Source organism: Scardinius erythrophthalmus (genome assembly GCF_964197995.2).
Source record: "Scardinius erythrophthalmus genome assembly, chromosome: 15".
Taxonomy (NCBI): domain Eukaryota; kingdom Metazoa; phylum Chordata; class Actinopteri; order Cypriniformes; family Leuciscidae; genus Scardinius; species Scardinius erythrophthalmus.
Window position 1 is genome coordinate 13,470,953 of NC_138235.1, and position 25,669 is coordinate 13,496,621.

The 25,669-nt window shown below is 37.6% G+C and overlaps 1 protein-coding gene across 1 annotated transcript in view; it reads right to left on the minus strand.

The window, feature by feature from the left end:
- The window catches only part of frmd4bb (FERM domain containing 4Bb), a 60,665-nt gene that overhangs the window by 7,962 nt on the left and 27,034 nt on the right, over window positions 1-25,669 (minus strand). The window contains exons 2-17 of the mRNA XM_081387238.1: window positions 17,450-17,515; window positions 17,235-17,329; window positions 14,234-14,326; window positions 13,943-14,027; window positions 12,150-12,206; window positions 12,028-12,050; window positions 11,155-11,238; window positions 10,807-10,872; window positions 10,577-10,634; window positions 9,608-9,694; window positions 6,119-6,195; window positions 5,643-5,781; window positions 4,552-4,690; window positions 4,117-4,250; window positions 2,788-2,904; window positions 1,998-2,226 (exon numbers count right to left, since the gene is read on the minus strand). Coding sequence (XP_081243364.1) covers window positions 1,998-2,226; window positions 2,788-2,904; window positions 4,117-4,250; window positions 4,552-4,690; window positions 5,643-5,781; window positions 6,119-6,195; window positions 9,608-9,694; window positions 10,577-10,634; window positions 10,807-10,872; window positions 11,155-11,238; window positions 12,028-12,050; window positions 12,150-12,206; window positions 13,943-14,027; window positions 14,234-14,326; window positions 17,235-17,329; window positions 17,450-17,515 — 1,549 coding nt within the window. The remainder of the gene's footprint in view (window positions 1-1,997; window positions 2,227-2,787; window positions 2,905-4,116; window positions 4,251-4,551; window positions 4,691-5,642; window positions 5,782-6,118; window positions 6,196-9,607; window positions 9,695-10,576; window positions 10,635-10,806; window positions 10,873-11,154; window positions 11,239-12,027; window positions 12,051-12,149; window positions 12,207-13,942; window positions 14,028-14,233; window positions 14,327-17,234; window positions 17,330-17,449; window positions 17,516-25,669) is intronic.

Sequence of the window (25,669 nt, forward strand, 5' to 3'; positions counted from 1 at the left end):
TATAGTAAGAACCTGTAGTTTCTTAATATTAATGAGTACTTATTTCTTTAAAGCACAAAAATAAATGATTAAAACAATAATTTACAATAATGCACTTCAAACTAAAATGTTTATTTTGACATTAAAATGCACATTTAAAAGCGAGCCATCATAGGTGTATATGACAATCTTCTTTCAGAAGAACACAATCTGAGTTATATAAAAAAATGTCCTGGCTCTTCCAAGCATTTTGATGGCAGTGAATGGCTGTTTATGTTTGGAAGTCCATCAATTATTCAATTTATTTAAATATTATCAAATATTTAAAACTTTATCTACTAAAATAACTAGCTTCCGGCAGATGGCCATAAGCTTTGATTTATGGCGAAAGAGTAACCCTTGAACTTGACGCACGAAGCATTGACAAACGTGGAAGCATAGAGGATAGAGCAAAACAAAACACCGCTCACGAATTAGAAGTCTAAAACGAGAATTTTTAAAGAGAAATGTCGGAGGAACTTTAGTTTGTTGCCCAGCCCTGTTTGTTTAAGGCAGTGTTTCTCAAACTCGGTCCTGGAGGGCCACTGTCCTGCACAGTTTAGCTCCAACCCTGATCAAACACACCTGAGCAAGCTAATCAATGTCTTCAGGATCACTAGAAACTCACAGCTAGGTGTGTTTGATCAGGGTTGGAGCTAAACTGTGCAGGACAGTGGACCTCCAGGACCGAGTTTGAGAAACCCTGGTTTAAGAGGTGTCACCGCGAGAGGCGTCAAAGCTCACGCTACTCCTACGTCATACATCGTCAAGTGTTACGCTTTTGCCGTAAGTCGACTTGTGTGCGGCCATCTACCGGAAGCTAATTATTTTAGTCGATAAAGTTTTAAATATGGATATTTTTCTTACACGAACGCATCGCTTCAGAAGGCCTTTATTAACCCCCAGAGCCGTGTGGAGCACTTTTATCATGGGTGGATGCACTTTGATGGACTTCAAATCAGAAACAGCCATTCACTCCCATTATAAAGCTTGGAAGAGCCAGGAGATTTTTTAATATAACTCCGATTGTATTCGTCTAAAAAAAGAAAGTCATATACACCTAGGATGGCTTCAGCGTGAGTAAATCATGGGCTAATTTTCATTTTTGGGTGAACTATCCCTTTAAGAGTATTAAGAAGAGTGTTGGGGTTAACTTTTAAAGTTACTTTAAATTTGTTACAATATTGAATTACTCCACAAAAAAGTAACTAATTGCGTTATTTCATTGCTATTTATGGAAAGTAATGCATTACTTTTTCTCACCTGGGCTGGGCTTGCTTGCTTATTAACAACAACAACAAAAGTTCTATTTTTACCGAATGTAAAAGCCCTCTCACACCAGAAGGGAGATGAATAGGCCTCAGGCTGAATGAAATGCAGATTCAAGCAGCTCAAACAAACCTTTTAGATGTGCTGCCAATCTGGATCGCAGACGAATAGGAAAAAGTTCAACACTCTTACTCCAGCAATAAAAACAAAAACTAAACACAAATGTGATGTTTATCTAAAGTATTATTTTGCTTATTAATATGGTTGAATTGGATCATCAAAGTTCAGCAGCAAATACACTGTTTAATAAAGTGAGATTGAATGCATAAAGTGTATTTGTATTTGTATTATGTAACCCCCAACACTGGTTAAGAAAAAGTCCCGAGAGTGTGCTCTCTTTAAGTATGCTTAAGTGGCATTTTATATTTTAATATTATCTGCAACTACGGTTACTTAAAAATATACTTTTAATATTCGAATACACTACAAGTGCACATTTAAAAAAATTAAGCACACTTCTTTTTGGCAAAGGATAAAAGTTTTGAAAGCATTCTAAATAAATATATGACATTAATGATATGACTAAAGATCAGGTCTAAAGATTTTTGAGGGATGTGAGAATTTTTTTTTTAAAGTCTAGTTGTTTTTAAGCATGGCGGGATGTCCTTGCCCAGCGGTGAGCCACTTCAGTGGACATCTGTCTTACATACCGGCTATGATCATAGAAGCTCTCTGTGTGGGTTTCTGTCCTTTCTTCAGTCGGTACTGGTTCATTTCATCTTCAATCTCCTGCAGTTTTTGCATGGCGTCCAGACAGTTCCTCCTCCTTTTTTTCCTCACTAATTTAGAGATGTCTGGATCGGCAGCGAGCTTCTTGGCCGCTTCCACGATTTTCTGCTGCAGGGCAAAGCGGCTCTCCAAATTTCTGAGGTATGGATCCTGGGTAGAAGGATTGTCAATCAAGAGAAAACTGAGATGTAGTTTAATTTGCATTCATAAATCTGTCCAAAAATGTAAATACGCCTGTCAGTACAGAGTCATCAATATTTGTAGTCTGTTTTCCCAAAATGCAAATGAATGTTTGTTTTGAGAACTTTTACAAGTATACTAGCATGCAGATAGCCTCAATGCTAATACAAGCAATGACATTTCACATTTCATGATCTCTTAGGCCACAATCTAAAACAAACACATCCTGGGTTTGTTCCCGATCAGAACCTGTGGTTGAAACCACCAATCAATAAACAGAATTCTTTGTCCAAAACAAGTGTCTGTTTTCCAAGATTGAGCTCCAATACAAGGCCACATGCTGGAGTTATTTGGCAGCTAAAATCTTACAGGTTATAATGGACAAATGCTTTAAGTTCAGTCATTTCAGATGAACTGGCATGTTGGCATTTGGCCAGCTCAGGACAGCCTCAGAGCCAAACCCCCAGTGTCTGATATTTTATTCAGTCCTCTACTTGGCAACATTGTTGTGTGGCAATGCTTCACACTAACCTCATTATATGGGAAAAGGTCATCCAATTTGAAAGCCGTCCCGACTCTCCTCCGAACATGAGGCGGGGTTTCGCCTTTGATGATGGGATACTCTTTTGGGAGTTTGCCAGTGAGTTGCTGAAAAAAACAAAACATCAAACATACTGTAAACAGCCAAAAGACACAAAGAACATGTGTGGGTCATTTTTCACCCCAAAATTTTAATATAATACAATCATGTTTTATTTAAAAACAATGGAACCAATTTTAGAACCAACATTTTTCCCTCACATTACAGCAATGCCCAAAAATCTCATTCTCATTACTGTAATTTGTCCAGGTGCTTTGAATCTACTTGTGCTGAATCAACCTTGGGTTGGTAAGATTAAAAAAAAAAAAAAACAGTAATATTGTGAAATATTATTACAATTTAAATAGAAGTGCTCTGTTGTAATATATTGTAAAGTGTAATTTATTCCTGTGATTAAAGCTGAACTTTCAGCATCATTACTCCAGTCTTCAGTGTCACATGATCCTTCAGAAAGCATTCTAATATGATGATCTGATGCTTAAGAAACATTTATGTTTGTTATGAATGTTGAAAACAGTTGTGCTGATTAATATTTTTGTGGAAACTGTGATTTATTTTTCCAGGATTCTTTAAAGAATAGAAGGTTCAAAATAACAGCATTAATTTGAAATGGAAATAGTTCTATACTGTCACTTCTGATCAATGTAATGCATTCTAGCTGGATAAAAATATGAATTTCTTACAAAAAAAAAAATCTTACTATGCTTAAACTTTTGAATGGTATTTATATAATTTTGGGGTGAAATATTAACCAAACATGTTTTTTGACAGACTCAGAATATCATCAAAATGAATGATTTTCTCTAAAATAATATATTAGGGATAATATATAGTCAGCCAGTCACACTAAAAAAATGCTGTCATGATACAAACATATAGAATGAAGTATTGTAATTTTAAAAATTAATCATTGTTTCATTGGTGAAAAACAAAATATACAAACAAACTGGTAAAATTTTGTCTAAAATGTAAGCTACTAAATATTAACTTGTTTATTGAACTGTTGTGCAAATGCAGTATAACCAGTGTTGGGGGTAATGCACAAGTAGTCAGATTACTTTTTTAAGTAACTAGTAAAGTAACACATTACTTTTAAATTTACGACAATACCTGAGTTACTTTTTCAAATAAGTAACGCCAACACTGAATATATCTATAACAGTATAGTATATGGACTATTTATTTATTTATTAGACTGGATGTTTTTCAGTGTGATTGCAACAGTCAAAAAGGAAAAAAACACTGTTGTTTGCTCTTACAGCCTCTCGCAGGCAAATCTCCTTCAGCTCCGTCAGTTTTTGGCTAAGTATATCCTGGATCTCTCTCTCTTTCTTTCTCAACTCGGCAAGCTTCTCTTTTTTCTGGTCGTCATTCATTTCTGAGTCAGCCGAACCTGTGAAATAATGCATAAAATAATGAACATGTTCATAATGACAGGTAATAAAAGAAAATATCACGTTCAGACTGTTTAAAGCACATGAACTTAATGACATTTCACTAAGTCCACAATGAGTCTTGAGAAGAAGCAACACAAATATGAGGAAAAGAAGCCATCCGAGGCGAGCAGCTCATTAACGGCGAAGTAAGTGAACAGAGATCTGTCAGTGTGTGTTGACGTGTGGATAAACAGAGGTTTCTAAAGGAGCAGTTCTGACTCGACTGCTATCCTGAGGGTAAGACGAGGGCTTATGTACCTGTTGAGACCAGACTCCCGTTGCTGGCCATGATGAGCTGATTTTTCACCGCTGCGCTCAATTTGTTCATCTTTGATGCTCCGTTCTCTGTCAGGTCAGTCGCGATGTCTCCTAAACTGCGGGCTGTGGTGATTTTTGCCTGTTAAATAATATATAAAGGAAATAGGATATTGAACTATATATATACTGTATAAAAAAAAAAAATCTTTATTTCCTATGGGTTCCCAGCTAACAGGGAACGTTCTGGCAAGGTTCTCTCAAAGTTTTACATTCTTCCAGTAACATTAATAGAATGTTTGTTCAAAGTTATCTGCTGGTTGTTAAAGTCAACAACTGTATCCTTTAAAACTCATCTTTGATCACATATTTAGCGTTTCTTATATATTTGCATTTCTTAAAATAGCTTGACTGTAACTTCATTAAGTATATGGATAATGAATATGCAAATGAGCCCCGCCTCCACTCACTCACACCAGCTTAAGTAAAGATCATGTTACATGAAGATATGTTGTAAATTTCCTACCGTAAATATAGAAAACATTTATTTTTGTGAGTGAATGCAGCACAATCGCGAACATAAATGAACAACGTTAAAGGTGATTTTCTCTATGATTCGATTTTTTTGCACCATCAGATTCCAGATTTTCAAATAGTTGTATCTCGGCCAAATCTTGTCCTATCCTAACAAAGCTTATTTATTCAGCTTTCAGATGATGTATAAATCTCAATTTCAAAAAATTGACCCATGTGACTGGTTTTGTGGTCCAGGGTCACATATAGTTAATCACAACAACGTAATATACATCATACACCCACTATATTGCTAAATCTACCCGATTTTTCATATCAACAGAAACATATACAGGGATAACCTGACTTCTCTTGAGAATAATATAAACACACTCACACCTCTGCTGTGATTTTACAAGACAGTGGGCGTAGAGCGACTATTATTAAGACTAGGAAATATTTCATTATTCAGGAATGGTGTAACACCTGCTGTAACTTTAGGTGCATTGAATCTCGTCAATCTGTATGAATCTACTGTACTTATATGAGTAATCTACAGTCATGTGTGTATGGTGACTTACTTTGCTCTGTTTTCTGTTCAGGTAGAACTGGTGTTGGCTGATGGCCATGACCCAGATGGTTTTGATCAATGAGTGACTGGCATACCAAGTGTGGATCACCAGCCCCGTCTGGCCAAAAGTCCGCTTAGTCACTGTTCGCCTACAAGCAGTTAGACACACACACACACACACACACACACACACACACACACACACACACACACACACACACACACACACACACACACACACACACACACACACAGATGAAACGGCAAAACACTTACATTCTGCAGAAAATAGCTGCTAACTCAATGCATGCCAAGACACATTTTTAATAAACAGTTACAAACCTTTTATAAGCTCATAATAATGACAACTTCATCACATTAAGAAGCATTATTCATTTGGCAAACATTTAAACGGTAGTGTGTATAAGGTAGAAACCAGCTCTCTTATTCTCACACACAGATCCAAGATCAGCCTCCAAAACTCACCTGTGAGGGTCGTTCACCTCCACAGCAAACTTCTTCTCTCTGAAGTACAAGTTCTCCAACTGCTTCCACTGGAAGAGCTAATGCAGGAGAAAACAACACGTGAGCGTTTGACTGGGCTCCAGTAGACAGGCTGTTCTCTCAGCGATACACCTCACTGGAAAATGACTCACAGCATGTCTGACACACAACTCAACCAGTGCATTCCTCCATTTATATTCGGTTCCATTCAGTGATGATTCAAACAATAATTATGTTATGATTTTATGATAAATATTGATTAAATTTGAGTCATTTTTTGAGATAGACAGACATGGTCACTATGAACTGCATTTAGATTATTTTAAGACCCTTATTTTTATTCCATGGAATAAATAGCGGAATGAGATGAAGGTGGGTAAACAATAACAGAATTTTCAGTTTTGGGTGTATTATTACAAACTGTTATTAAAACTACATTCATACTCAAGTTGATTCCATCATATTAAATACAAATACACTACCGTTTAAATTTTAGGGTTGGTAATATTTTGTAGTGTTGTTTAAAGAAGTCTCTTACACTCATAATGGCTGCATTTATTTGACCAAAAATACAGTAAAAACGGTAATATTGTGAAATATTATTACAATTGAAAATAACTGTTTTCTATGTGAATATATAGTAAAGTGTTATTTATTCCTGTGATCAAAGCTGAATTTTCAGCATCAATTCTTCAGTGTCACATGATCCTTCAGAGATGATTCTGATATAATGATTTGATGATCTAGAAACATTTCTGATTATTATCAATGTTGAAAACAGTTGAGCTGCTTCGGTCCCACTTTATATTAAGTGGCTTTAACTACTATATACTAACATTGAAATTAATAATTTGATACAATGGACTTATTGTGTACTTATATTTTAAAAATACCTGCATGTAATTACAGCTGTAATTAATTTATGTAATTACATTTGCAATTACACTGTTGCCTTTACACCTTAACCCAGCCTTAAACCTACCCATACCACCACACCTGTCCCTAACCTCACCCGTATCACACCTCAATAGCAGCAATGTGTTTTACAATACAACATGAATACAATTAGTACATTGTACTTATTTTTAGATGCAAGTACATAGCACTTAAAGCCATTTAATATAAAGTGGGACCCAGTAACATTTGATCAAATAAATTTGTCATTGCTGACTGAACGTAATAATTTCTAAAAAAAAAAAAAATTCTTACTGACCCCAAACTTTTGAATGCTAAGTGTATATTAACCCTGCAGACAGCAACTCTAATTTTTTTAAGGTTATTCTATCATTAAAAGCAGTAGGTGTATGGTTAATGAAGGAAAAAAACATACAGTTAACACACAGTATAAACACTTTCACCTTCAATGCTATACGTCATCACAACATTTCAGCGAAGGCGTCTGCAGGTTTCTGACAAGAACATTCTCTAATTTTAACTCTCAAGACTTCATGTGTGAAATTGAATTATCCAGCTTTTAGAGCCTCTTACCGGGTGGTTCGGAAGGTTAAATGATGTTAATCAAATCCTGAGCCTCTTCATTATGTTACCGTCTACTCTGCTGAAGCTGCCTTTACTCCCCGAGCCTGACTTGTCTCGTCAGGTTTCCTACAGAAGCTTCAGGCATGCGGTCTCGGCCCAGCCTTGCTCATGACATCACTCAGATGCCAGAGCAGCTCCTCACGAGACTGAAGCGTCTCCGGCTCGGATCAGCTCTCCTCCCTGCTGGGATTCAGGAGTGAAACTGATCTACAGCTCTGGGTGGAGGACTCTCACTCAGGCTGGGTCACTGCTCCACCTGTTCTAACCCCGCTGGAGATTACTAAACCAACTGTTCAATTCATAATGTCATGTGTGTGTTATGTGTTATATAATTCAGTATTTAATTGTCATACTTGCCAGCCGCCATCTGCCACGCTCATTATTGTGTGATTACATCCACCTGTGTGTCATTAGCTTGTTAACGTCTGTATATATCAGCCCTGTGTTTTATGCCACTCTTTGCAAAGTCTTGATAGTGTCACACTGCATTTCTAAGCGCTCTCTTGTTTCCCTTATCATGGTTCATGGTCTTGATCTCCTGCCCGTTTCCCAGTTTGTCTGTGTCTTGGACTCTGTCATTGTTTGTATTAGTGATGTCAAGTCCGATTCATTTCTGCGAACTGGTTCTTTCGGACAGTTCGTTCCAATGAACCGGTTCAAAACCCGTTTCATCAGTTCCTTACGTCATCAAGCAATTATGACACTATGCATTTATTTTCTAACTGCCATGTTTTATCAAAGAAACATTCAAATAAAGTCATTTGTGTCAATGCATATTGAAACATTCAAATAAAAAGTTATCTGTGTAAGTTACCTTTCATTCACTTAAGTTAATGGTTGGCTATTTGTGGTCACAGTTTAATTTGCGGATCTTTTATGTTGGATACGACTGACCAAAATTTAGTAGCCTACATCTTGGAAAAGATTCCTAAAAGTTTGTCACCTACAGCACATATTACAGAAATGCATAAACGCGTACATGTTCTACATGTCTAAAGTACAGTATATAGCCTAGAAAGAATAAACCAGTCTTTTAAACTCCTTGATTTCGCTTAACAACTTAAAATATAATCTGAATGCACAATAAACTATAGTACAATTTATTGACATCTCTCGACAGAAAGGTTTTTGCAGGTTTAAATAAAATGTTTTTTAATAACAGTAGTCATAATAAGCATATTTCCAGTACGTGCCTCAGGCTTGCATAGTTTTGCCAACTCACTCATCAGAATTGATAATCCTCTGCAAAACTTGACAGTTGGTTGAACCTAATTCAGTTCTTTATGAGTCGGACGCACTACTTTGGCTTGTGCGTCTTGCATCATCAACCCGCAACTAAAGTTCGATTCAGTTCGATTAATGAACCGGCTCAACCGGTTACTTCCTATGAACCGGCTCAAAAGAATGATTGTTCAAGAACCGAACATCACTAGTTTGTATCCCTCTGCGTGTTACATGGATTATGATTTTGATATATTTAGTTAATAAATGTTATCTAACTGCATTTGAATCCTGCTCTCTATAGTTTCTGAACCACCTGACATTACAATTATCAGTGTCTCATAATCTGATAATGTCCTGTTGTTCTCTAATTTTGTATATTACCCAACTAAATCAACACACACACACACACACACCTGCAGGTACAAAGTGTGCTTTACTACCTGTGTGTTTCATCAGCAGTTCTCTGTTGCGTAACAAGCAGACGTCCTGTATAGACTGTATGCGTTGAATGTAACACCTCATTTCCATATCATCATAGTGGTCTCAAGTACAAATAAAATATGAATGCAAGTGCCGACATGCTATGAGTCACATCTGGGGAAATCAAAGCCTGATTTGACAGGATATTAAACTCTGTGCAATGACTCAGGATTATATTTAGATAACACATATTTCTCCAATGCCCAGAGGCAGGAAAACACAACGTACCTTTCGGGGTTTTACTTTATCCTGTTGGTCATACTGTCCAATGCCTTTATAGCTGATGCCCAGCCACCATGGCATACCTTGCTTATCCTAGGAGACGAGAAAGAACTTTCTATTAGTTACACAAGACTGATGCCTTTCACAGATCTTCTTTTATTAAATGAATAAATATATTAATAAATATTAATATTATTAAATATTAAAAAGTATGATCCATGACTTGGAGCAAAATGCCACCAAAAGTAACAAAAATGCCTAAGATATTAAACAGAGTGGGAAAACGTCCTTATCTAGTTACTTATAAGTAAGATGAGTTTTCAAAAATGAACATATCTGCTTCAAAATTCACTTTTTCTGTATGGGTGTGTGCAGTTTACTTTGTAGAACAAAACGACCAAGTATCGTCAAGTTTGTTTACTAAAGGCTTTATTTTACACATAACTTGAAAGACACCATCATAAAACCTCGTAGGAAAATCTCGAAGGAACTAGCGGCGATTATTCTTCCGGGTTCTGACGTCGTACCTGCACCACTCTATAGGTTATTATCACACATTTACATAAACTTGGTCCTGGGCGTAATTCAATATTGTTTGATGTCTATCAACAGTAGGCAGTACAGAGCTGAATACCATCCAATTTTTTAAAATTAAATGTATTCAGAGTTATTATTGTGTCTGATATCTTGTATTTACAGGTTTATATTCTGAAAATTATTTTATTTAGTAACAGCCATAACATGTTCAGAATTAATTTATTGATAATCAATTAATTGTAATATATGCATTATATATATATATATATATATATATATATATATATATATATATATATATATATATATATATATATATATATACATATATATATATATATATAATGCATATATAACAATTAATTATATATATATAAAATATAAACCTGTAAATATTGGCAATTGGTCTAATCTTTATGCTTTGCATATATTTTTTACCTTCACTTCATAATAATGCACTCCATATGTGGGCAGCGACTCCACCAGGGTCAAATACCTAAAACAAAGGTAATGTAGTCAAGATTGATGTTTAACAGCATCTCCAGGATCTATCAGCACACAGCAGGCCTGAGGTGTGGGCGTGAAGGATTTAAGCAGCGAATCATAAATCACGCCGCCTCTGATGACCCGCCCCCCCCAAGGCTAATCATTGTTTTTCCGATACTCACTGCACAATGGCCTGCCCTCTGGAGAGCCCTTTCAACAGCTTGTAGTGCTCAATCACACGTTCCTCACTGCAAAAGAGAAGGATGATGAAATCTTCTCCACGGAGGATATATTCCCCACCCATGAGATGAGGCAACCCTCCCCCCAAACCTCAGCATAAAGACAGGACAGCACGCATCATCAGCCATAAAGGCTATAAATGCAGCTTCAGCATCACTGACTCGTCTGCTCTGAATGTGAATCTCATGGCTGTCTGTGCCGCTGCCTTAAATGACACATCAGCACTGCTAGTAATTAAACATCAGACAAAAATGCACTTAAAAAAAAACTAAAAAATAAGCAAGATTTACCAGTATGCTAGAGACGGATGCTCCTTCAGTACTTTAGTGGGCAACGCTGGAAGCTTCTTCAGCTCTGCTCTGGTATTTTCATCACTAAAATCAACAAAAATACACTTTCAACAGTGTATCAATAACTGAAATTTTTAACATGTTTTATGTTACACATTATGTTAATCGCATGATGTAACTGAATCATTATTGGACAAGTAATAGGGTACAGAGATGTGACGACATTAGACAATAAACAAACCAATTTGTATATAGTTTGCTCTAGTTAAGAGAATAGCAGCTTAAATTAAAAGCTACCGTATGACTTCCGAAGCCTTGAATAAAACCTTGACTACTTTAATGGTGCTTTTTAGACCTTCATACTGACTAAAAGTCATACTTTTTAGCTATTTCTAAAACAGCAGCTTGAACATCCCACTTAATAAGACTTAAAGAAAGTCATATAGGTTTGGAAAGATGTGTAAATGATGAACGAATATGCCTTTAATGCAGAGCTTGCCAAACTTTTAAACTTTTCTGACCCAAGGAACTTTCATTATTACATTATTCTAATCTCATGCTGACCTTGTTTCTCAATTAACAACCCTTAATGTATTTTGCCATATCTTGGATTCACTGCATCTCTGACAGAGAGAGATTTAGTTTAATGGTGACTTTGCTCTTTTATAAGCAACCAATTCATCTTAAGAATATATATTTTACATAAAAATAGGAGTTCAGAGACCTCCTGCAGTGCCTTCATATAGTCCTGGGTAAAAACTCTGAGTTTTATCTCAACACTTGACAGTAGAAAGTGATATTAAAACCTGGAAATAAAGACATTTTTCAAAGTTCGTGAACTGTGTGGTAAGTAAGTGTGGTGAAACTACACACCTCATATAGTCTCCTTTAGATTCCTGTAAAACAAAATATGTAAAGCATGTGCATTTAATACATAACACTGACTAAATAAAGTAAAAACATCTCATAATATATAAAAGCTCTGATATTTTTACCTGCAATGCATGAGCAGCTAATTTAAAAACCAGCTCACTCTCCACCTCAATGTCACCCTGTGGACAAACAAGCACAATTCATTTTCAATCACTTTTAAAGACGTGCTCTGAATGCTTCAAAATCATTTTCATCATGTCCATTTATTAATGTAATGAGGAAGCAGAAACTATGCATGTCATATTCCTGCCATGGGCATCGATATATTTTGGCGAAATGGCTTAGCTCATGAATAATAATTAGGTTACAGACAAATAATTGAAAATAATTTTGACTGTTTTCATAAATAAATAGTCTGTCATGTACATGAAATAGTCACTGAACCCACTGCCTTAGAACAGTTTATTATGACATAAATAAATTGCCGCTGTATGTTGGAGACTAGTTGTGATTTCACTGGAACGGATAATGAGCTGTGGAAAAGAGAGGTGTGTGTGGGAGAGAACATATAACTGCCGTCGCTTTCTGACACTGATAACAATCACAACCACCACTCAACAAATACAACACAAATCTATGGAAGCATGTTTCCACCAAGAAACTCGTGATCATATCTCACAACTCTTACTTTATTTCTCAGAATTGCAAGTTATAAAATCTGAATTGCGAGAAATAAAATCTGAATTGACGTTGTTTACATATTAAGATATTCGAGCTATAAACTTTATACATTTTATTTTTTATATATTGAGATGTAGCGAGACATATTCTGACTTTTTTCCCCACAATTGCGAGTTTACAGCTCACGGTTTGGACTTTTTTTCTCATAATTGCAAGTTATAAACTCGCAATTGCGAGAAATAAAGTCCGAATTTACTTTATTTCTTTATATATTTAGATATAAATGTGCAATTCTGACTTTTGTTCTGACAATTTAGTTTATATCTTTTAAAAGTTTAAAAGATTTGATACTTTTCAAGTTTATATCTCGCAATTCTGACTTTATTTCCTCGCAATTATGAGTTATAAACTAAGAAATGTAAGAAATTAAGTCTGCATTGACTTTATTTTTTATATATATTGAGATATACTGACATAAACTCACTATTCTGACTTTTTACTTCGCAATTGCGAGTTTATATCTCACGATTTTGACTTAATAAACTTTGCGAGAAATAAAGATCGAACTGACTTTATTTGTTTGTATATTTAGATATATTAAAATATAAACACGCAATTCAGATTTGTTCTCGCAATTGTGAGTTTATATCTCGCAATTCAGAATTTATTTCTCCTAACCGCAAGTTGTAAACTCGAAATTATGAGACACAAAGTCAGAATTGACTTCATTTGTTTATATATTTAGATATAAACAAGCAATTCTGACTTTTTTTCCTCAATTTGGACTTTTTTTTTCTTAATTTATATCTCTAAAAAAATATATCATAAAAAAAAAAGTCTGAATTGTGAGATAAAAAGTCACAATTACCATTTTTATTTTTTTTATTCTGTGGCAGAAACAAGCTTCCATACAATTGAAATGCTTCCTCTGTATGACACAATTCTGCTGCAAGCAAAACCAGGCCATGGCGAAGAGTGAAAAAAAAATGTTGCCCATGCTGCAATGACAAAACATAATCCATATTTTGGTCATGATGGTTGTGAAGACTCTAAGAGGAATTGCTTTGCTTTCTTGATTCACAAGCCAGTCAGTTACACATACTTCTTCTATGGCCTTGGGAAGCAATAACTCACTTATTACTGCTCGGAGGTCTGTGGCTTTTTAATTGTTTATGGAGGCGAGAAATGAGACAGTGAATCACTTCAGCGGGTAAACAGGCACAAATGTACTCACGTTATAGATGGCAGACTTAGCATTCAGAAAGAATAACTCCACAGTCGTGTGCTCCTTTAGAAGTGAAATGCTCTCGATGTAGAACCTGCAAATGACAAACCCGTCAGTTAATCGCAATTTCGTAGTAATGAAACGGGGCGAGTCGTAGCCAAAAGACAAAAGCCTCACTTCAAATCTAAAACAAGGTGCTTCTTTGGAGCGGCACCACAGTGATTGATTCCAGGAATGTGCTGCATTCTGTGGTCGATGTGGTCATGTGACTTAAGACATCATGAGGTAGCGATCACATACCTCACCAGGAACTGAAGAGCAATAGGCCCTGATTTCTTGGAGAAGTCGTGTTCCAGCACTCTGCGGTCCAGCTGCAACCATTTGCATTGACCACTGGAAGAGGAAAGTTAATCTGGCTGAAATGTGCGATCAGACATTCTTATTCAACCCAGTAAACGCTCTGCAATTTAGCACTAATATATGAAAATCGTCTGCACAGAGACGACTTCAACAGGACTCAACTGAGCAGAACTAGATGAGATTTCGCTTTAGTGATGACTGAAACACTCTTAGGCTATGCATAAATAGTTTTTTTGAACTGGTTGAACACATTTGTAACTAGTTTGTACAACCTTTAACTGTAAGTTTGGGAGTAAACAGAGAGGTGGATGACATTTTAGAACAATAACAGTAACATAACAGTGCCGTGGTATTAATGTTTTTTTGACCATGGTACCTTGATAATACTGTTTTCCCATTGTACCATATACTGAAAATACCATGGTATATGAATATGGTAAAATGGTATTACCATGTAAAACAATACTATATTAACCCCTTAACTGTCACCCCCCTTTTTGAGAATGGACATTAAAATGCACTATTCAAGCTTAAATGGTTGTAATTCAAGAATGCTTTGGAGTATAGACCTAAGTTTGGTCTTGTTTTAAAGGTAGAAAATAGATTATTGCTGAAGCGAAAGCACTTAAAAAAATTAAAGTATGAAAAAGTTATAGAAGTTTAAATTTACATTAAATCAAATATAATTTATTTAATATTTTTATTTTATATAAAATATATATTTTACAAAATATGTTTTACAAAAAAATTACTATAAAATCAAAGCCAAATATCTAACCAAGTTGTGTTCCAAATTTGAAGTTGATATCACAAAAAATGAAGTTCCCATGAGATTTTGTTTAGGCGTATTACCAAAAATAGCCACCGGGTGTCATTGAATTCCATTGAATTTTACTGTATGCATTCTACCATAACAAATTAATAAATTTATGTCCAAATATCACTTCTGTCACAAAATATGGAACCTTGAGACTCAGACCTTTCTGACAATATGTGTTTTGTCAAGATTAGAAAATATTTTGATCATAAATGATGAAACATAAGGATGCCCAAAAGGGGAGGAGCCTGATAAAATAATTTAGAGTACCGTTTCTATGGTAACACAATGTCCAATTTCAAAACAGTTTTCACAGGATGAATTCTGAGATCATAAGCTTTCAAATGATACCTAATTTATGATAACTAAGAAAATATGTAATATAATAAAAAAAGCGATAAAAAAAATATAATACAATATTTTAGAGGATAATATATATATTATACTTTTTAGAAGATAATATTATTTTATATTTTTTTATTGACAAATACTAGATTATATATTTTCTAATGAAATTTTAGCATAAAAACCAACATATCAATTATTAAAAGTGTGTGCGTCAACTTTTTGTGACGAAGGTCAGAACTCCTGTTATTACGTAGATTTTTTGATGTGCACTCTTGTCATAAATTCATCTATTTCTGTTACTACATAATTTATAACAAAAAAACAGTCCTAAATGTCTATTTAGGAGTCTTAGAACTTTCCAACGATATATAGTTTGTCATAATTAGATTAGGATTAAATAGTAATATAGGGAAGTAAAGTTAGGCGTCCCGTATACGGGACGGTGACAGTGGTACCCCAACAGTATTTTTTGTAAAGGAAACTTTGATGCAATCTGTGAAAAACAGCAGTATTAAGATTTTTTTTTTTTTTTTTAGCATTTCAATTTTAATGTACTTTTATCCCACTGGTTCTGCTCGGCCATTTTTGAGTGAAAAATTTCATTACATTTTGTTTTTTGTAGAATTTTCTATTTCATCGGAATGGTACGCAATTTGGTAAAGGTTTTGGCACTTGCTGTGTGAACACAAAGAAAAATCATAGACATGATTTGAAAAGGTTAAATGGTCCTGAAAAAATAGTCACACTTGTATTGTTCACGGTCAAAAATGACCGCATTGGAAATGAATGGGAGACAAATTTCATCTATTGGAAACTTTTGGTACTGCAGCCAAACAAAATCTTACTGAAAGCTATTTTTTTGAGATGTCAACCTCAGATTGGGAATACAGCTTGTTAAGATTTACGGTTTTGATTTTCTCACAGTTTTAGAGTACAACGTGTTTTGGAAAATATAGATTTCACATAAAAACTTTTTCACATAAAAAGTTCATTTTTAAAAACCTTTTTCACTTCAGCAATACTCTGCCAAGTGATGTCTTTAAAAAGAGAACAAGCTTAAGTCTTTGCTCCAAAGCATTCAAGATCTATGTCCGTTTAAATTGGAAATTCAATTTTCAGGTCCATGCTCAAAACGTGAATACAGTAAATGGATAATAGCTACTGCATAAATATAATTTAGAACCATACATTTACTAAATTTATTTACAATCCCCTAAAAATGCTAAATATTAAATATAAAATATTATCGAACTAAAATATAGTACAATCATTTCATTTAAAAAGAAAAAAAGGTCATTTTTGACCAACACGCGACCAGTACCACAGGGTTAAGTGTTGTGCAATCAGTGAATCAACGTTTAGAACTGGTTCATTCAAATAAACCATCCGAACCAACTCAGACATTCTGATGCTATTAACTTAAAGGGATAGCTCACCTAAAATTGAAAAAATTGTCATCATTTACTTGTCCTCATGTTGTTCCAAAACCCATATGACTTTTGTCCATCTTTGAAACTCAAATTAAGATATTTGTAATGAAATCTGTAAGATTTCTGTCTCCCCATTGAAAGTCCATTCCACCAAAGACATTGTAAAATTAATCCATATAAATCGAGCAGCGAGTAATTAATGAAAATTTTTTAGGTGATCTATCCCTTTAAATTCAGTTTTGACATATCCTTTCATCTTTTATGTTTTCAAAAAGCTAGATTTTTGCAAATGTTCGATGGGAACAATGCACCTCTGTAGATAACGTCATTAAAAAGAGGGACTCACGTGTCATCCACATAGGTGAACCCAAAGTATTCCTTCTCCTTAAGGTTAAAATGCGATGAGACCAAATCCAAGAGTTCACGAGACAAAAGCTTCGGCTGCGAGAGAAAATCCATTGATCAATATAATGTGAGACAGGGAGGTTTACTGAGGTCCATTACCCTTGAGTGGGAGGTGTAATAGACTAGAGCTGGGATCAGAACTGTGAGACATTATACCTGAACCAACATCTCCAGCTTTCTGTCGTCCAAGAGCTGCACCTGGCAGAGGCGTCCCTCGGTCATCTGTGGACACAGATATGACGTCAGATAATCGACACTGCACTGTTGCCACCTTCTCTCCTCACTATAGTGACACACTGAACATTTCATACATTTTCACATAATAACTGTCATCAAAACCAGAGGTATAAATCACAAGGAATCTTTTTTAACAGCGACAGCCAAAACAAACTAAGAAAGAATCTGTTATGGCAGCGAATTGAGATGGAGATGAGACATTTCTGCAAACGGCTGGTTAATGTCATGATTCTGCCTTCTTGTCTCTGATTTTCCCTGGTCTTGAGGCAGGATCATGACAGGCCCATGTTTTGTGTGTAAGCACATGGCCATTTGTTTGGCTGTGTGCTTGCGTTGTCTCGTCATGTTTCCCCGCCCCCTTGTTATCTCATCTTGTTATCATTATTGCTTCACCTGTGTCACCCGTTTCCCTCATTAGTTTCTCCCTATTTAATCCCCTTGTGTTTGCTGTCCTGTGCCGGTTCATTGCCAATCTTTATGTGAAGATTCATTCGTGAGTAACCTGTTGAGAAGTCTTGTGAGGTGTTTGATCCTGTCTTAGCTGTTAGTTTATTGTTCTGTTTTCTGTCAGTCTTAGTCTAGTCTTGTTAGTCTATCCTGTCTTGTTTTGCCCCCTCGTGGGTTTTGTTTTCCCTGTTATTTGTAAAGAATAAACCTTGTTTCCTGCAAACCGTCTGCAATTGGGTTCATCCTTGCATCACCATAACAGAATGAACCGGCCATCTTCGAACCCAGCAGACAGAAGGTCCTCGCCCGTCGAGTCTCAGTCGGACCTTCTTAAGGAGTGGTGGCACAGGACCATCGCCGACTCGAAGAGGGGCAAACTCCCGATCCCCTCCCAGGGAGAGCTTTCGATAAGGGAGTATGCCCGGGTCGCGAATGAGAAGCGGCTCTTCCTCCCTGATATCCTTCTCAACCGCTACTTCATAGCGGGTCTCAACGCTCCTCCTCCTCTGGCTGAACGGGAGAGGTTGATAGATCGCCCGTTTTCTGACATGGTGGACGGCCTGTCACGAAGGGAGTTGCGGGGCTCTGTCTTCTCTCCATCCGTCTCGCTGCCTGTGATCCCGGAGGGTCGTGTCCTGGCTGTTGTTGCCCAGGGTGTTCAGGCTGGTACTGTTTCGTCTCCCGAGGTTTTACCCACACCTGCTGATCTCCGTGGCAAACGAGGGAGGCGAACTTCATGGGATTCTCCTTCGGAGTCATCTTCTACAGAGTCAGCGTTGCCCGAGAACGCCCTCCCAGCTCCAGTTACGATCCCTGCTGAACATCTCCAACTGGTCGCTAGTCCGGCTACGGATTCCGCTTCGCGACCAAGGAGAAAGAAGAGGAGAAAGGGAGCCTCTCGCTCTTCATCTCAGGCTGTCCCTAGCGCTGTTCCAGAGCCCGCGGCGGCAAGCGCGGTTCCTGAGCCTGCCACGGCAAGCGCTGTTCCTGAGCCCGCCACGGCAAGCGCTGTTCCAGAGCCCGCTCCTGCAAGCGCTGTTCCAGAGCCCGCTTCTGCAAGCGCTGTTCCAGAGTCTGCAGTCATGAGGGCTGCAGAGCGAGCAGCGGCCGATTCAGCTGCTAAGGCTGTTTTGCGGTCGGTTTCGGCGAGCCACGAGATGCCGATTGTCATCGCTGCAAGAGCCTTGTCCGAGTATCTGTCCAGTCTAGCCAAGATTCTGGAGATGCCTGTCCCAGCTGATGTGTCCAGCCCTGTCCCAGCTGATGTGTCCAGCCCTGTCCCAGCTGATGTGTCCAGTCCTGTCCCAGCTATTGCGTCCAGCCCTGTCCCAGCTATTGCGTCCAGCCCTGTCCCAGCTATTGCGTCCAGCCCTGTCCCAGCTGATGTGTCCAGCCCTGTCCCAGCTGATGTGTCCAGCCCTGTCCCAGCTGATGTGTCCAGCCCTGTCCCAGCTGATGTGTCCAGCCCTGTCCCAGCTGATGTGTCCAGCCCTGTCCCAGCTGATGTGTCCAGCCCTGTCCCAACTAATGTGTCCAGCCCTGTCCCAGCTAATGTGTCCAGCCCTGTCCCAGCTAATGTGTCCAGCCCCGTACCAGCTGTCACCCGACCTCTGTTTGTTTCCCCGGACACCCGTCACCACTTCACCCCGGACTGTTTCCCCTAAGACTGTTCCTCGTGTTTCCCCATCCAAGTCTGCCCGGACCCCTCATCCTCAGCCATCGTCCTGTCCACCCAAGACCACAGTCCCACCCACCCACCCTGGACATTCCTCCATGAACTCTGTGTTGTCTCCACCTCCTCTGCCTTGTCTGTTGTTTTTGATTTTTCACCCCAACCCTGCTATTGTTTATTCATGTTTGCCGTTGTTGGTTTTTGTCATGTTTTGTTGGTTTGTGTCCATGTCTCAGTCCGTCATGTCACGTGTTTAGTGTTCCCTTAGCGAGCGTCTGGAAGCCGCTCCTTAAGGGAGGGGTTCTGTCATGATTCTGCCTTCTTGTCTCTGATTTTCCCTGGTCTTGAGGCAGGATCATGACAGGCCCATGTTTTGTGTGTAAGCACATGGCCATTTGTTTGGCTGTGTGCTTGCGTTGTCTCGTCATGTTTCCCCGCCCCCTTGTTATCTCATCTTGTTATCATTATTGCTTCACCTGTGTCACCCGTTTCCCTCATTAGTTTCTCCCTATTTAATCCCCTTGTGTTTGCTGTCCTGTGCCGGTTCATTGCCAATCTTTATGTGAAGATTCATTCGTGAGTAACCTGTTGAGAAGTCTTGTGAGGTGTTTGATCCTGTCTTAGCAGTTAGTTTATTGTTATGTATTCTGTCAGTCTTAGTCTAGTCTTGTTAGTCTATCCTGTCTTGTTTTGCCCCCTCGTGGGTTTTGTTTTCCCTGTTATTTGTAAAGAATAAACCTTGTTTCCTGCAAACCGTCTGCAATTGGGTTCATCCTTGCATCACCATAACAGTTAATTCTCAAGTGCCTGATGCTGAAATTTCACTAGCACTAATTTCATTTAAGCATTAGTGCTGGACATTTTTTTTTTTGTTTTTTTATTCAAATGACTAAACTACATTATTAGTAAGTTTGGAACCCAGCCAGCCAGCCAACCTACAAAACAAACAAACAAAAATAACCAACCAAAACAACAAACAACCAAACAAACAAACAAAAATAACCAACCAAAACAACAAACAACCAAACAAACAAATAGCCTAATCAACCAGCAGAAGAAAAAAACAAACCAGACAAACAAAATCTACTGAACAAACAACCAACAAAACAAAGACAAACAAAACAGCCAATCAACCAAACAAATAAACCAGTAAAAAACGAACTAAATAAATAAACAAACAACTAAACAAAAACACAACCAGCCACCCAACCTAGCAAGCAAACAAACAAACCAGAAAACCAACCAATCAAACAAACAAAAACAACAACCGATCAACAAAAAACAAAACTAACAACCAAACAAATAAACAAAACAACCCACCAAAAAACAACCAGCACAAAAACTAATAAATAAAACAACCAACCAACCAACCAAACAACTAACCAACCAATTTACTATACAAACAACCAACCAACCAGACAGACAACCAAAAACAAACAAACAGCCAATTAACCAACCAAGAAAGCAAACAAACAAACCAGAAAACCAACCAACCAATAAAATAAAATAAACCAAACCCCCAAAAAGTAAATTACAAAAATTAATAAACAAACAAACAAATACCGCATAACATTTCTCTTTCAGGACCCGGTTACATTTAGGGCTGAACATTACAGGGATGAAGGTCAGCGCAACAAAGGTCAGCTCTATGTATAATGTCAGTAATATGCATTGTACTTGTTTTTTGTTTTGTTTTTGGTATCGCTGCTAATCCAGGGGAAATTTGGTGACAAATTCAACAAAACTTTAAATCTGTTTTTAATGAGATGCATTTAAACCAGCAGAAGCGAGTCTTTCAGGACTGTCGAGATTCCTCATGTCTCTGCATTCTGCACCGGCAGAGGCCATGCATACACAGATTCTTGTGGAAAAACACACATTTGGTGTGCAGAACAAAACAGAAACTAGTTATTTTTCTGTCACTGAAAATAACAACAGGATGTTGGACATTTTAAAATAGATAAAACATCTGTTAACAAACCAGCAGAATCTTATATAACCACAAAAACGACACAAAATTGCTTTGTTTTTCAGCTCAGCACAAAGACTGTGCTATAAACCGACCAATGCCAAAAATGTCTGTTTACAATATACTGTGGTGGAGCTGATGTATAATTTCATGTAGCTGTTGAGGTGTTCTTGTAAAAGTCTATTCCAAATGATTCAAAATATGATTTAATCTTCGGTCAGGATAAATGTGGATAATAATACTTCAAGTTTCATTAGTAGACTAGCTTTCTTACTATAGCACAGATCTTGCTTTTGCACTGCGGAGAGCTGAACCTACGTGCTGTATTTCTCAGAGTTATGGCATTATGAGACTGATACTTTGGAAAAGTTTCATATGCCCTTCTCCAAGCCTGTAATTTGTGTTTGCATGAGCTGTTTTTTGGAGAAAATTAACTTGTACAATGACACTGCAATGAACAATGTACAGTATCCAAAGATCCTACTAAAAAAAGCATTGTTTCATTACAAATTATACTATCCGTATATGATGTTTGCTTAGTGACCTAGAAATAGTAGGCCTACAAGTAATAATAGTAACAATATCAATCTTACATATTTCTCTTTATGTAACACCACAACTTTTCTTAGTTTAAATCCAAAAGCTTCTGATCTCAGATAGTCAGTATGAATATGACTCATCACGAGAGAAAAAAGTATTTTAATAAAAAGTAACTCTCACTTAAAGTAGTTCACAGTTGTGTTTTAAATATCAACCGTCTCAGATGTTTCTCCTAAAATAACAAGAGAAATAAAAATAGACAAAACAAGACCATTTTTGTCTGAGTATAGAGCTGTAAATATGGATAGATCAGATTATTCAGCCCTGAAAAATGTTCAGATCGAGTTTATTATGTGTTTAATTTTGAAATCTCTGTAATACTTTACAATAAGTTTCATTAGTTAATATTAGTTAATGTATTAACTAACATGAACTAACAATGAACAATAGATTTGTTATAGTATTTATTAATATTTGTTAATGTTAGCTGTTCATTGTTTGTTCATGTTAGTGCACAGTGCATTAACTAATGTTAACAGATACAACCTTAGATTTGAACAATGTATTTTAACTAAGATTAATTAGCGCTGTAGTAGTATTGTCCATTCTTAGCTAATGTTAACTAAGGTAGTTAACTAATGTTAACTAATGAACCTTACAGTAAAGTGTTACCGAAATCTCTGACTTCAGATGGCAGACTTTGAGAAATAAGAAACGGAAGACCAAACAATATTCTCCATTGTAAAAGATTCAAAGATCCAAAACAGACCATCACAAATGAAACACAATCCAGACCGAAATGATCCCAAAAGTACCAAAGCCACCTCAAGCGGTTAGGAAAGAGCGCCAGTACCTGGTAGACGTGGCCCGGGTAGAAGCAGGTTTGTAGGCACTGTTGACATGACCTCATCCTCTGCAGGAAACACCTCTGGATCATCCACAGGACGATCTGCCATAAGAGACTGAGCAGAGCTTCCACCCCACACACTAAACCCCACGCCATGCCTGTCCCGCCACCGGCTGGTACCCGGGTCGCCCCCGTCTTACGCAACCAGACCTAGTCTGGGTCAAACTCGAGACAGACCGTTCTTTCACCACCTCCTAATCTTTGCTCCCTCGTGCAAGATCGACAACTAGGTGACATGCGTTTCGACTGCATTCCCCATGAGCGGAGACTCGGCTGCGCCCCTGGAGAGGATGGAAGGGGGATTTCTCTTTTCCGTGTGTGCGCTGAGGTTAGAGCCGGAGACTCTGGGAGGCCGGCCAGGCTGAGGAGGAAAGAGCTGAGGTTTGTGGGGAATAAGGGCTGCCCTGCCAGCCACGGTTTTAGCTCACGATTCCACTGGTCCTTTTTCGAGCACACATGGAGACTCAAAGGGCAGATTTGTTTGCACACACACACAAAACACAATCCTGCCATTTTGCTTCCAAAAGTAAACCAGGCTCTGCCACATCGATTTCTGCGGCCTGTCCACGTGTCCCAGAAGCTGCTGCCATCCCTCCTACTTTACTGCCTGACACAAAGTGAGAGGACTTACACGGCTATACAGCTTAAAATATAACAATCCAATGGGCCTTATTTTAACGATCTGAGCGCATGGTCTAAAGCGCACGGAGCAAGTGCACTTAGTGCGTGTCCGAATCCACTTTTGCAAGTTTAACGAGGGGAAAAATGGTCGGCGCTCCCGCGTGACGCTCTAAAAGGGCCAAAGGTCCCTATTCTCTTAATGAGTCATGGGTGTGTTTTGGGCGTAATGTCTCATCTCCCATTCCCTTTAAAAGCCAGTTACACTCGTGCCATGGCGGATTCGCTATTTACATGGTGGGATTTGCAAGCGGAAAGACTGAACGCTTCTCCAGAGAGGAAACGCATCTGCTCATGCGCGGGGTTAAAGCACACAAGCAAACCATCTACGGGACTAGCCTTAGTCTTTATGTACACAATATTAATAACTTTTACATTGTAATCCTTTTATTTTTAATATTTGTCTAGTTTGTGTGCGGCTGCGTCCCTGTGTGTGTAATAAGCAGAGTGTGCGCGCGTTGTGCACCCACCTATAGACGCACATTACTAACGCGCTCTTTAAATGACAAAAACAATACTGCACCTTTGACTTTAGACCAGGTTTCAGTTGATCAATGGCGCAGCAGCCCATGGGCGAACAAATGGGCACAAATGCATTTGCTATTTAAACAATGAGGCGCAGAACGTGAAAATGATAACTGCGCCGGGCTGGAACTAGCAAAACACACTTACGTCGTGCCTGGCGCTTCATTGCACCAATTATATGATACGGCCCTACAGCTCCACAAAAAATGTCTGTGGGGTTCAAACGCCAAATGTTTATTGGGTTCAAACGCCCACAGGAAAGATGCGTCTCTATGTCTTTCTTCTAAACAGCAACAGAATTAAATGCAAAGTAAATGGAGACTTTTTCCAACAGCAAATCTCCTGTTTCACACATTTTTCTACTGAGAAAAAGTTTCAGAAGAGTAAAAGAAAAAATCAGTTTCGACTGAAATAGCTATTGAGGGACATACTGTAAACATTTACTGAAACATTTTTTTAATTAGCACTTTCCCAATGACGTGTTTACTGTGTCCGCATTTATTTAATGCACTTAATGTGGATATGCTAGAGTAGCAGCATGTAAAATTAGCTTGGCAGAAATAACGTGAGGCGACTCATTGCCAAAGAACTTTACTGCGATTGGTTGAATTTATCACCTGGGAACATGACACCTTGAACACTATACCAAAATTAAGTATCCAATTACCCAAATTTAATTACCTAAACTTTATTTTCGGTTTTCGGCTAAATGCAAACTTTAATTTCGTTTTTTGTGTTTCAGCAAAAAAAAAAAATAAAATAAAAAATCATGCAATAAAAAAATAAATTCATATGTTTTTAATTATTTTTAGGTGCAAGTATCAGCTGCATGAAATGTCAGCGATACAACTTCCCTGATATAACCCACAAACACCCCCAAAAATGTAAAAGTTAAAAACAAATTGCTTCACTGCTTATTAATGTTAAATAGTTTGACTGCCAAAAGCAATGCTAAGACTAACAAAGTTATGTAATCCAACTAACATACAAAAAACATGCAGAAAAAAAAAACAGGAAATGTCATAGATAGGACCCCAGAAGACCCTCTTTGTCAACTGTCATATCAGACTGTGGTGCAACAAAAAAAATATGATGAAAAATATATGCTGTTCATGAACGATTAATAATATTTGTAATAAAAAAAAAATGTCCTTTACATTTTTAAGATAATTAAAGGGGCTATATGTATAATTCAGAAACCCCTGTTATTAGCGACTCCGGTGGCTTTTAAGTGAACTGCAACCAGCAGCTTATTGCTTCTGCTCGTGCAAATTCTCACTGGCTTTTTCTGAAGTATCAGAGGTGTTTGGGGCTCCCAACATCAATGCTTAGCTAACACTCAATATATTTAAGGAATATATTCGTAATGCAACACATCTGTGACTTGATGTTCAGAAGGAC